The following is a 14,652-nucleotide window of genomic DNA, read 5'->3' as shown; positions in this document are numbered from 1 at the left end:
TGATAGTGATGGGTATGAACATGCATGTAGCAAGTGTACAAACATGAGCAATTTACAGGTTCCAACTTGATATGTACGTGCTCCTTGTAATTTGGTCTGCTTGCATAATATTTAGTGAGACCATCACCTTTGAACATGCATATGGTATGTTTGAACACATTGTGCTCTCAGCCGTATAAAGGAAGCTTAAGAGATTGTAGCGTCAGTTTAGTTTTGAATGCCAAGAGCAGACAGCATAACACATAACACTGATATTCATGCAGAACTAAACATCTATTGCTTAAATGACAAAGTTACAGACAACAGTGGTATGAATATATCAACTGGATGATTTCAAAGAGAAGTGAGTTATGGAGAGTTCAGAGAGATAGCTTTTAAGTTATACCAAAAGCAGGAAGAGGTTTTGGTCGCCCAAAAATGAGAGAGATGAAGGAACTAGTTAGAAATATAGATAGTGTAACTGGTAAAATATTTAACATTTCAGGAACAAAAGGAAGAGTTCATTTAAGAAATTTAAAGTTAAAAAAAACACACACCATATTTGAAAAAGGAATACATAAGCCGTTTATATCCTACTCCTAAACCTATGAATGTCAAAGAATTGATTGATTGATTATCAAAGTATTGAGGAATCACATTGCTCAGCAGCTCAACATGGTGCTGCTCTGGGTATGTCAAATTCCAATATAAGCGTTTAAAAGATGTAGGACATGAATCTTCATTAAAAAAAATTGTAAAACCCTAACTGAATACAATTATAATACTGAAAAAAATATGCTGAGTAAATGTTCAATATTCTTTTTCACTGATGAAACAATAGTCACTCTACAAAATGAGACCCACATACATCTTTCCGAGTGTGTGAACATGCAGAACTGTTACAACTGGGCAGCCAACAATCATTATCAGCTTCAAGAGAGGCTCTTTCATTGTCAACATCTAATTTTGCAGTAATAGGCCCATTTCTTTTTGAAGAGAACAAGCAAGGAGTTTCAATAATTTCAGCTTTTATGTAGTAAAAAGTTCCTAGCAAGAGTGTTAGCTTGTTGGTAAATTAATTTTACTAATCTCTGGTTTAAAAAAGTTGCTGGTACCATACATGTAGCAAAAGTGTCAATAAGTAACGCGAGAAATGTTTCTGGGATCTGTTTTTGATCTTATTTTTATAATTTTGTCGAAATTTTTTTCAATGACTTCTTTCCATAACCAAAACTTTAGTCAAAGTGGGTTTGCATAAACCGTATGAATATCAAGCACTATTAACTTCGCTAACTGTGATTTGATGACGACTGGCAACAGGTGTTCAAATTATTATTTATAAACAGCTCATTTGAGCATTCTATCAAAAGCATTTTTTAAAAAAGTATTTGCGCATTAGATGACTTAATTTTATTTTATAAGGTAGATGTTATGCAAATTGTTATTACTCAATTATTAAGTACAGCTGGACATAATAAAACAGAACTTGCTTGGCAGTAAAATCAAAACTACAAGTACGAAATATGATTGCACTTACAGGCAAATATTAAAAAGTATATAAAAAAAAATCTGATGTGTGAAGTCACCACATGACTTCCTTGTATGCCGATTAAAATTACACACATATATATATTTTTTAAATGAATAGTACATAAAATTTTACTTCATTAATAACTTCTAAAATTTTTTCATAGTTATTATTTATTTTAAAAATTTGTTTACAATCACAAGTTAATAATTATAATAAATCAATATATTTCAATTAAAGAAAAAAAAAGAAATATATGTATATGAAGTCACATTCAAACTGATCTGCTTTCTGTTGCAAGATCCAAATATTTCATTAAATAACATTTTATTTGGCTAGAAGTCTGGAACCAATGAGAATAAGTACCATTTATGATGTCATTGAAAAGCTCTCAATGAAGGATGATTACTGCAGTTAAGAAAAAGTCCAAAATCCAAATGTTTCAAAATTGAAACCCTGCTTTATTTAGAGGCTAACTGTATACACATTTTTTTGGCCCAGTCGATTGCAATCAAAAGGGGAGGTCCAAAACTAGATGTTACAACAGTCCTAAATCCAAAATTTCAACATCCTACAGCTAATTGTTTTTGAGTTATGTGAGATACAGACATACAGAAATATGCACAAACATCACACTGAAACTAATTAAAATGGATATTACCGAAATTTTTCATGATCACAATACTTCCTTTACTTCATACAAGTAAGTAAAAAACAACAAAAATGTGTAGTTTTTATCCAAAAATATTTAATGCAAGAAATTAAAGGACTGAAAAAAAAGATTAATCAAACACGGTAAGAAAACAAATTAATTTCCTTCCAGGGATCGAGAAATGATCCTTCTAAATTTTTTTGTAAGAATTCTCCCCAGATCAAAAAATTTACACTTTGGCAAAATTTCTTAATCCCTCTGAGATCATCAGCTACAACTCTGGAATCTCTTTCCAGAGTGAACAGTGTTGGAGAACTGAAGACAAGAATAATCAAGAAATTGCAAACAAAACTTCTGAATCACCGCAAGCTTGAAGATCAGAAAAATTGTGAGCAATGAAAAAAGAATAATCAGAGCTGTTAAACTGGTAGTTCATTAACTCAAGTGAAAGGTGGGTTGGCCATATAAACAGACAATAGCCAAGTAGCTGGACTAAGAGAACCTTCATAATGTAAGTTAAAGGGATTGTTTTAATGAAGATGGAGATAACATCATTAACTTTTCTGGTAATTTTTGCCAGAAAATAAAATGCCAAACTGGTTTGATATAGGTTGTGAGAAGCTTATTCCCAACTTAAAAAGCTTGACTAGCCTTTGTAAAGCGTTTATGTAAATGTGTGTAAATTATTATTAACTTACCTTTGTGACAAAATCAGGTAAAGGTGGAAGTTTTACAACAGAATTCTTCAAATCTTTTTCTAAAATTTTAGGAATTAGAGGTATCCTAGTAAATAAACGGCACATCAGATTAACTACAATTTCACAAGTTTCAGAAGAAACTTTTCCATCGGTAGATTTAGATTTACACAGTTTAGCAAGTACACCAGAGCGAAGTAAATAAACAAATGCTAAATTCCCTGGTTCATGATAGTGTAGATGTGTTGCAAATCCGGTTAACAATGTCGGTTGACATGTAGCATCAACAAGCCCCTAAAATAAATGAATAACATATTGTTATCAAGTTAAACAAATAAATTATGCTACACAAAAAAAAAGCATTAACTATTTTCCAGACAAGTATATAACACTAACACAATAAAAATAAAAGTTATATAACAATGCAGTATACTACTGGAAATCCAAAAAGTTTGGGTCAATCAACAGTAAGAGAGCACAATCTAAAAATATAGACTGCAATTTGGATTTAGCTATTTTTGTACAAGTGGGCATATTTTATGAATTTCATTGAGTTACTTTAATGCCCGACAGGCCAAGGCAAACAGTCGAGTTGTGGACATCGCTGTGAACAGACGTGTTGTGTACCGCTCCGTGCTTTTTAGTGTTTTAGATTGGTTTTTTGGTTTATATTTCGGATACAGCATTTAGGAACTAAAGTGATAAGGATAATGGACAAGTATAGTAAGTTTTTTTTAAATTCGGTCACGGACTAAAAAAGTTATTAGAGTTTTTTCAGCTTTATTAGTGAGCTGTGGATATTGTGTTTTTTACCTTCTAAAACTGAAGATTTATAACAGGTAAATGCGTTTTTACGTTTCTAGTGCATCGTACTTTTATTGGACGTTACTTTAAGTACGATCAAGTGAGTTAAAACTACTTTTTTAATAAGTTATATAGTGAATTTGAGGTTAGAATTATTCAATTCTTAGCGAAATTTTTCTAAGTTAATACACAGGCTCATACAGGCGTGTTTATTGTAATAAACAAGGACTTGTAATTATTCTCTCGTATTACCGTCGTACGAGTAGAGATTTTTTCTAAGTCCTCAGAGCTGTTTTATTAGGGAATTACATTTCTACTAATATCTTGAGAACTACCCACTCGATTTCCTTCCTACCTGGACATAAATTCGTCCCAAAACCTTCCCTAACCCCCTACCCCCACCCAAATATTTTGACCCCATTTTCAGTCACATACATTTTTCCTACCCCCTCAACCCCCCCCAAATTTTTTTTTTTTGGGCCCCTCCCCCGAGTGGGTATTCGTAGAACTTGGGAACCCCCTGAGTACAGTACTATATCATGCGAAGACGTGGTTCACTCCCTATGGATGGGACATCCGCCCAAAGTAGCAGCAGCATGACAAAATCGGCGATGGTCAAGAAAACCGATCTAAAATGGAAGATCCTTGACGCTCCGTCAAGGATCTTCCGAGGAGGAAGAAGAGGCACCCGATACAGTGAGCAGTCTAGCATACCAATTGGGTCAGATACTGATATCGTTGAAACAGCATTTAGGCCCAGGTTTGAATAAGTACATTGCGACCCATGAACAGGATCTAAGGCGAGTATACGAGGGACTGAATGCGCTTTCCGAGTTGTCCTCTCCAGACACAAAGACTTCCCAAGCTACCCAAACGGACCCTATTGCGGGTGACGATTACATGGAGTATATTTTGACCAGCGATTTGAGTGATGAAGAACTCATTGAGCTCCTCTCTAAAAGGTGGCCTAACTCACTTAGGGGCAAGCTAAAGTTGGTTACTGACCTTCTACCTGAAGTCAAAGACACTTGTACTCTTAGAGATTTAAGGAGAGTAGGTGAGCAGGATATGGGTAACAAACTCGCAGCTGGTGACATCATAAAAGACGAAATAACTCTAATAGGAGATCAAACTGTTGAAGAAAAGAAGAAGAAATTTAAGATACATTATGACTCGGGAGCCCCGGAAAAGGACACCCTTTCTTGTTTATTGAAGGCGTTCAAAAAGATAGCTATACAGTCACCAAATTCAGCGTACATACTGTCTTCGGGCAGTATGGGAAATTTTGCCAAGATCATATCCTATATCTTCAGAGCAAGGGAAACACCTGTATATGTGTTAACTCTCCAAGGGGATGGTGGGACCAGGCACATCGGTAATAATCAAATCCCGATAAAGAAGGCTACTCCACCGGCGGAGCAAAGCCGAACAGTGATTGTTAAGGCAGAAGGAAAAACGTACGCGGAGCTTCTCCGGTCCATGAAGGATGCTGTCACCAGCGAGGAGGCAAATAACATCATCTCATTGCGAAAGAGCCATAACGAGGAGCTCCACGTTAGGATACAGGGTGCAGAGAAAGTGGAACAATTTAAATCTATCCTGAGGGACAAGGCTGCCGACCTTCACGTTGATATAAAAAGCAGAGCTGGAAGGAGAACTGTTGTGCACATCCGAGATGTCGAGCATGACACAAAAGCAAGAGGTTATGGCCGCCATTATAAATCGCGTGGGTTCTAGCGAGGAAGTCAAGATAACATCCATGAGGAAAGGTTTTGGAGACACAAAATATTACAGTCATGACCTCTTACAGAGCGGCATGCAAACTGATCGAGGAAAGAATAAGAATCGGATGATTAGTTGCCGGGCGTACATCCGGGAAGATGAAGACAGGTGCTACCGTTGTTGGGGCACGGGCCATAGAAGGCACGAATGTAAGGCCCCAGATAGGCTCGATTTGTGCTTCAACTGCGGTAGCAGAGGTCACAAGATAGCGGATTGTCTTGAACCTAAGCAATGCCTCGATTGTAAGAGCGGTGAACACAGGACTGGAGCATGGCAATGTAAGAAAAAATTGCATGATTAGGACTATGTTAGCAAATGCCAATATGAGTATTCTCGCTCACGACTTAATTAGTCGTGTTGTTGCAGACAAGAACGTAGACCTGCTTGTGGTCACCGAACCCAATAAATATGAAGCTGCCAAACTTGGATGGACTGTTGATATGTCGGGAGATGTTGCCATTATGGACGTAAGTCATAGAATACAATGGAATTTCAAGTTTAGAGGTAGTGACGTGGTGTCTGTCGAGACCGAAACAACTCTATTCGTGGGTGTGTACATTTCGCCCAATATTGCGATCGTGGACTTTACTAACTTCATCGACACTTTACAAGGTGTGATTACCAATTCAACCAAGAGGATCGTAATGCTGGGTGATTTTAACAGCAAAATGGTGGCTTACTAACAGCCAAAGGCTTACTCCATTAGTAAGAAAGTGTTATGAAATTTATTTTGTGAAGTCGGGGAACAAACAAACAAGGGCCTGGGCCCCACATATCTGTTGTTTATTGTATTCTAGGCTTCTCACTGGATAGAAAACTGGCACATGCCAGATGCCATTTGCTATCCCTATGATTTGGAGGGAATCCAAGGTCACTCTTCTGACTGTTATTTCTGCTTAACAAACATTAAAGGGAATACGTCAAAATCAAAACATACAGTGGTGTACCCTAACTTGCAATCTGCAATGAGACCAGTTCCACACTACAAAGAATTGCCCACACCAAAGCCTCCAGAACAAGTGACATCAGATGAAGAGAGCTCAGAGTCTGATGAAAGTAAGAAAAAAAACAGATTCTGGTAATACAACATTTGAACAAAAGCAGTTCATCTGAGCCTCATTAATTGACTCCAGAAAATTTTAACGATCTCATAAGAGATTCAAGTTATCCAAAAAAAAAAAAAACAGTCTGACATGCTCGCTTCCTGGCTAAAAGGATGGAATCTTCTTCAAAAGAATACAAAGATATGTACTTATTGTAATCGTCATTCTGAATTTAAAGACTATTTTTCTGAAGAAAATGGCTTAGTGTTTTGTACATTTCTTTTCTTACGGAGACACTTTGTAATGAACATAACCCAACAGAATGACGCTTGTTTATTGATTCCTCTAAAGTTATTTTAAATGCTGTGCTTCTACATAATAGCAATAAATTCCCATCAGTACCTGTGGCTCACTCTGCTAGTATGAAAGAAATATATGAAAATTTTTAATTTATATTGGAAAAGCTTCAATATGCAATATATGAATGGAATGTAATATTTATGGTGATTTGAAGGTAATTGCTATTATTCTTGGTCTACAGCTTCATTACATAAAGTACTGTTGTTTTTTGTGTGAAAGGGATAGTAGGGACAGAAAAGTCATTCTATTAGAAAACAATGGCCTAAACACAAATCACTCATTCCTGAACAGAAAAATGTGAAACATGACCCATTGTGTAATCCTAAAAATGTGTATCTCAAGTTACATATCAAATTAGGATTAATGAAGAATTTCCTCAAGCTCATGGACAATATTCTTGATTTCATGTACTTAAAACAGAAGTTTCCTAATATTAGTGATGTAAAAATTAAAGAAAGAATATTTGTGGGTCTACAAATGTGATCACTAATGTATGATTAAAAGCTTGAAGAACTATCGAATCCATGGAGAAAGCAGCTTGGCAAGCATTCAAAACTTTTACTCAGATTTTTTTGAGAAATAGAAACGCGGAAAATTACTGTGATACTGTCTGGTTGTAATATGTCTTTGAAAGTACACTTCCTGCACTCACACCTAGATTTCTTCCCAGAAAATCTTAGTGCACTGAGCAATGAGCATGGGGAACACTTTCATCAGGAGATTTCAGCTATGGAAACGAGGTATCAAGGCAAACTGAATCCTAATATGCTGGCCGATTATTGTTGGACCATCAAGAGGGATGCTCCACAGGCAAAGTATAGCATAAAATTTTCATTTCTTACTTTCTAGGTGAGTCAATGTTTGAAATTATAAATGCTTGTCTCTCAGAAACCTTGCGTGATGGGAAAAAACCAATATCATATTTGAATTCAGGAGAAAAAAATACTATCAGAATCACATATTTTTCTTCCTGAGACAAAAACAAAAATATTTTTTGTTCCCCAGTATAATGATAAACTGTAGTAATATTTTGCTGTTCATTATTTTATAATTCCAAGTGATGTAAAACATTTTTTTTATTAATGTATAATTTGTGTCTTCCCAATTTTAAAGTTATAAGTACCAACATAATCTCAGCAAGAGGCAAATGTGATTTATCTTAATGGTCATAGGAGTTGCATCTTTACAATTTCACACATAATTCTATACTTATATAGTTTCCAATCAGCTGCTTGAATATCCCCCTAAAAAATATCAACTGGTCAAAAGTCAATTAATTTTTTACTTCATAAGGGCATATTAAATATACTGATTAAAATTCCTAGTCTATAACATAATATTATCCACAATCAAAATTGCGATTATATTTATTACCTGAACAAAATTTACATTTATTACTAATTGATAATTTAATGACTTGAAACAACATTTATCATTATTTTACATCAGGCATGGCATTTTTCATACGCTACCAAATTCCATCTCCATATCCAATGTACAAGCTTAAAGCTTATGTGGTGATATCGTTAAGCAAACAAAGCATAAATTCAGATTATAAAGTAAATTGCAATAGCATTTTTATAAGTATTACTCATCAAAGACTAGAAAAAGGTAGCGTTGAAACCGATATTGAGATATCTACAGTTTTCCACCAGTCCTCACATGATAAATAAAAACTCTTCTATCCATGGCTAGAATAATGAGATAAATTTTATTTTGATTATTTTTAATTTAATGCAATTTTATTAAAATGAATTCTAATTAGATTATTTATTTATTATTACTGCACATCAAATTTCATGACAAAAAAAAATTATTTTTTATTTTTAGCTTTTAATAATAATAATAATTCTGTGATAACTAAACCATTTATGCTGTTTTGGTAGTTTCATTACTCTCAATATTGAATATTTCAGCAGAGGATGCATATCTAAATCCACCACAGTACAGAATCTAATATTTCTTACCTTATTATTACTTCTTCATTTGTATATCAAAAGCGCTTTCGGGGATTTTCCCTCATCAGTTGATCAAAATTAAAAACTTTAAAAATACAAAACCAGTTCAGTATCATCTACAAACTGCCGGTCCCCAGTTCAACTTTACAGACTCTCATCTGACTTTTTAAAAAAATGTTGTATTAAAATGAGATACTGAAATAGATCATATGCATTACTTGCTTACTACATTAAAAATAATTTACACATCTATTTTTATTTTTTAAACATATTTTTATTATTACCCTATTAAATTTCAGTTGCTTTATCATCCTTTAAAAAGAAACACATCATGCTGTTGTGCCAGTTTAGTATTTTACGTAACTTATTTTCAACTTTTTATTACATTTTACAATTCATTTACAGATACATTTGCATAAAAACAATTTTTAATTTTATATCTTTATTGTGAATAAAATAAATTAAGCATCATAATTATCAGGGAAGGATAGTAATTTGATTTCATTAGATACATTTTTAAAAGGTGTGTGAGGGATTGGATAGTCAGGTTAGTGAAGAAAATTGTGTTGATTTTGGGATTAGTTAAATAACATTTAAAAACTGGGAGAAAAATAGGCTGTAAAAGATTACAGCCTATATTTTTCAGTGTCCTTCAAAATCTCTCTTCATTCTCTTATTAATTAAATAAACCTAATTTAGAGAATTTGGAGGTATATTTTAGATATGGTTTGTCAAACCACAGAAATTTGAGGTTCTTAATTTCAAACCCCATTAGTGGAATGATAATAAATGAGAAAAATTACCTTTAACTCAAACATTTGATGAAGATGAAGTTGTTTTTGCCACTAGTGAAGTAAGAGAAGAAAATCATGAGATCTACTATTAACACTGCAAAGTTTACTAAAAATCTACAGAAAGCTAATTCATTTTTAAAACAATATTTTTTAATCAAAATTTCTTATTCAATTCCTAAGTAAAGAATTTAAAAATAAAACATGTATGACCGATTGTTATCACTTATTGATCCAGATTAAGTATATTAATAGAAGCAAGCAAACTTGTTTCATCAATTGCAATCAAATTTTTATTTAAAATTAATATTTTATTAATAGTTTAAAAAAAATTATTTATATTTCTTCTTAATTATTTAAAAGTAAATAATTACTAATCCTTTTTGAATGAAGTTTGTAAAATATCAAAGGGATATTATTATATTCTTTTAGCAATCAAAGTTAATTTGAAATTAATTTTACAAAATTTTTAATTGAATGGTAATTTTACGTTCATAAAAATCAGATATATATTTTTTTTAATTTTAGGCCCTTGGAAATGCTAACAATGAATTTTAATCAGAAATTCAACCCAAGACTAGCTGATATAGAAACTCACATACTAAGCATCACACTAACTGACTAAACAATTATTACACATTAATTACAAAAAAGGAAATTTTGAAAATTTATTTAAATGGTTCTGATATTTAGAATTCTAATTACTGTTGTTTTGAAAATGATCTAATACTTTCATAACTACAATTGGGATCTCATTATTTATGCTCTGTTTATAATAATAAAAGGAAAAATAGAATGCTTTTATTTATTTAAATAAAGTAAAAAATTAAGAGAAAAAAAATCATTAACAACACAAACAAATCAGTAGTTACATTGCTGGCATAAATTTGGACAAATAAAAACTATTTTTGAAAATCACTCGCTTATTAAATCAATTTTTGATTAATAAAGTAAATCATTGTTATAAAATGAATAAGCAAATCCATTATTTTTATTTATTAGCAAATACACAAAGAGTCCACAATCAAATTATTGGAAAAAGCAAAGAAGGTTTATTTGATATTGGAATTATGTAAGTGATAATCTTTTCATAATTACTCCAACAAAAAGATTAACTATAAATTACTTAATAAAAAACCTCTTAAGAAATAAGTAATAATATTTACTTTAGAAAAACAACACTATTTCTTGTAATAGTTAAAACATTTCATTAAGTCCAAATTCTTAAAAAATACATTTATCTTCTTTTTAAAATTATAATAAATATATTTTCCTTCAATTTTTATATATATAGTGAAAAATAAAACGGATCAGCGATAAACCGATACAAGTGTGGAAGGAATGTTCTAATCAATTATATGCCAATTGCGCTGGCCTCCATGGCACGAGTGATAGCGTCTCGGCCTTTCATCTGGAGGTCTTGGGTTCGAATCCCGGTTAGGCATTTTCACACATGCTACAAATCATTCATCTCATCCTTTGAAGCATGCCTAATGGTGGACCCGGAAGTAAAAATCAATTATATGTGAACTGCACCTAAGTAGATTAAAAGATTTTGCTCCCTAGCATTGATAATACACATAAGATTTCCAGTTTCTTCCAAACATGTATATGTGGCCATATTGTTTGGCTAGTATAAATTTAAATCTTGAAAGTCTACATCATGAAAGTACAATACCAAACCAAACTGTTGATAAAAGAAACAAGAACTTAATTTCTAAAGAATAATTTATACTTACCTGTATCATAAGCAAGTGACATGAGAATAATACAAAATGCTTCATCTGATCAACTAATCTTTTTTCTGTTTGATATAATAATCCTTGGCTTAGAACAGTAATGGCTCTAAAAAAATAAACAAAACGATAACTAACTGATCAATTTTTTTTTTTGTTTTACATTACTCATTTACTAAATAGTGAAGAAAATCAATTTAAAAAATATTATACTTTGCCTTCAGTCATGATACAAATGTATCCTTATAAAAAGATGCCATAACAATTATTTCTCTATCAAAAAGTAGAATTGATAGCTTTTAAATTAAAATATTACATTATAATACAGAAATACATACAGCATAATATCATAAATATCTTGATTATCCATACCAAAAATTTTCTGGGAATGTCAAGAAATGTTTATTACAAGACATTCTGTCAGATTATATACACTCAGTATACATATGCCCATATGTATACATGAACATTATGCGAACAGCATTTCACATTGGTTTTGAAAATACACAGGTATAAAGATAAATAAGGAGGCAAATAGCTTTGCATATATGCATCATCACATATCTAGGTACTCTATACATTTACTTACATATATCATACAAGTAATATATATATTTTTTATTTACTTATCAACATCACTTCTAGTAACTGAATTTACTTCATTTATGATTACATTACCATTTATAAACATGTTTATTTACATTATACAAATTGATATAAAATTGTTTTAAATAAAACTCGTGTGTGTGTATATATATATATATATATATATATATATAATACATAAGTGTGTGTTACATAATACACATATTATTATGAAATACAAGGTTAACACATAATGAATAATCTCTAGTATTAACAATGAAATGGCAGATTTGAAAATCTTTTATACTGAAATTAATATTTTGGATGGATAGTTACCTCCAATTTTTTCCTTTGCCTTCAATCAATTTAATACACTTTTACTTCTGATAGTATCATTACAGTTTAAGACAATATGTCCATGATGAGCAATATCTCACACCTAGGGAGTACTTAAATGATAGAGATAGTGATCTTCACTAAATTACATATTTCAGTTAAATGAATGGCATGATCGATTTCCTTTTTTCACAAGCATATTCAAAATTTTTTCATTAAGAATGTTATATATATAATGTTACATGGATAATAAAATATCTATATATTATTGGATTCAAATTTGTAATCGATCTTTCTCTGAACCATTTTCTGTTTGCTCCATTCAGTCAGTGTAGTGTTACATTACATTTTCATAAACCCTATGTGTTTGATACGAAACCCCAGTTTCTGCTGTAATGAATTATCAGTCTTTGGGCTTTATTAACAGATTTTTAAAGGACTTTTCCACTGCCATTTTGAACATGTTTTAGGTACTGCGTGCATGTAGTGTATATCTCACCCATATATATATATATATATATAATACATAATTTTTCTTTAAACTGCTTTGCATTTTTTAATGCTTGTAATTTGTTTATTCGTTTTAGTCTAATATGATCTGTCTAATCAGGAAAATGCTTTTTATTGCCTATTCTTTACTACCCAAAACATTATCCTATTTAGTAAACATTGTAGGCTTCTGTCACTTACATTAAAATATATCAACTGTAATACTTTGGACTTTAACTTTTTTTTACAGCAACTGTTAACTGTCCTTTAGTTCCAACTAGAAGAATATCTTCTAACGATAATCCTCTTGAAATTAAAATTCCAAGTCATTTCTTCCGACTGTTGCTCTAAGATTTATATTTCATCTATTTACACGTGTAATGTTACACTTGTAGGTTTTGTGCATCTTATTTTGACCTCTTTAAAATTACAATACAGTTAACAGGTTTTTGTTAGCTACGGAGGCTAGACAACTACTAATGAATATAAGAGCATGATTTTAGATTAATTATGGAGGCAAACTGTATTTCATAAATTTCATCAAAAGAAGTTTATTTTATTCACCTAGCCTTCTAAATGCCTCTTTTGAAAGTATATTTTGTGCAACTAGGATTAGGACTCATAACCACCAGAATCTCATTTTTATCATGACTTTACCTACAGCTTAATTTCTGAATTGCCAGGCAAGATTATATTCATTAGAACCCAAAAACAGAATGGTGGTTACAAAACTGATGGAAAAAATTAACAAGTTCATATTTACAACTGTCAACTTCTCTCTCTTTCTAGTCTCTGGAACCACCAAAATATATTACTTCACAGGATGAAATGTATGATTGTAAAAGAAGTGTAGTCTTGTACAGTTTCAGGACAACCATTTCTGAGATGTGTGGTTAATTGAAACCCAACCATCAAAGAACACCGGCATCCACGATTTAGTATTCAAATCTGTATAAAGTAATGGCTTTACTAAGATTTGAACCTTAGAACTCTAGACTTCGAAATCAGCTGATTTGCGATGATGAGTTCACGACAAGACTGACCTGGTGGGTTAACTGTCAACTTCTACATGAAAGACATGTGCAAACTCTGTGCCACCTCAACACTGGTGGGTAAAACAAAATTTTGTTACAAATATTCCAATATACATCCACTTGTGTGTCCAGTAAGTGTCTCTGAAGAATAGTAATACAAATAATAATAATAATGTAACAAGATAATTAAGGTTAGCCTACCCATATATGAAATTGATAATGGGAGAGCTGGCTGAAACAGTAATATTTGAACAAATATTATTAATATTATCCCTGACCATTATCTGTTGCTGGATTCTAATTAACAATATATACTGGTTGATGATGCTTGGATGTAATAAGCAACAGTACATTCATTATACAAACAAATGCCTACAAGCTCCAAGTCAAAAAAACTGTGCTACTGGATGATTGGAAATTCTAGAATATTGTAGTCAATCAAATCTAGAATTGTGGAGGTGATAATAATAATATAGCAACCTTTATGCAATTTAAACAGTAATAAGAAATAATACTAATATAAATGCATTAAGGAGAATGCAGAAGTTTCAACCCGTAACCTCAAACAAACCCAATCCCAAATAATTTAAGGTATGTACTTTCAGATGCTTTTCTACTTAGTTTAAACACCAAAGAAAACCTTGAAACACCTTAAACATAAAAGTTGTAGATAAAAAAATCAACAATGAAGTAGTGAATATTTTTATTCAGTTACTTATATAAGTAAAAAATAAAATGTTATATCAATGTTTATAAGTGGATGACTAAATCAATAATGAAACGGATATTACTGGTTTTAGCGAGATGTCAACAAAAATAGCTTACAACTTCCAACAGTTTAACTGTACTCAACCAACTCATTGGACTGTTGATAACAATA

At 31.9% G+C, this 14,652-nt stretch overlaps 1 protein-coding gene across 6 annotated transcripts in view; it reads right to left on the bottom strand.

Annotated features, from left to right (window-relative positions):
* LOC142326028 (putative ATP-dependent RNA helicase DDX60) overlaps positions 1-14,652 on the bottom strand; it is an 83,412-nt gene that overhangs the window by 36,064 nt on the left and 32,696 nt on the right. For all 6 annotated transcript variants that reach the window (XM_075368112.1, XM_075368107.1, XM_075368108.1 and 3 more), the window contains exons 5-6: positions 11,332-11,437; positions 2,858-3,148 (exon numbers count right to left, since the gene is read on the bottom strand). In XM_075368112.1, the coding sequence (XP_075224227.1) occupies positions 2,858-3,148; positions 11,332-11,437 (397 nt within the window). The remainder of the gene's footprint in view (positions 1-2,857; positions 3,149-11,331; positions 11,438-14,652) is intronic.

The sequence above is a fragment of the Lycorma delicatula genome, chromosome 6 (assembly GCF_047948215.1).
Source record: "Lycorma delicatula isolate Av1 chromosome 6, ASM4794821v1, whole genome shotgun sequence".
Lineage (NCBI taxonomy): Eukaryota > Metazoa > Arthropoda > Insecta > Hemiptera > Fulgoridae > Lycorma > Lycorma delicatula.
This window is presented reverse-complemented; position numbering and strand designations above follow the sequence as displayed.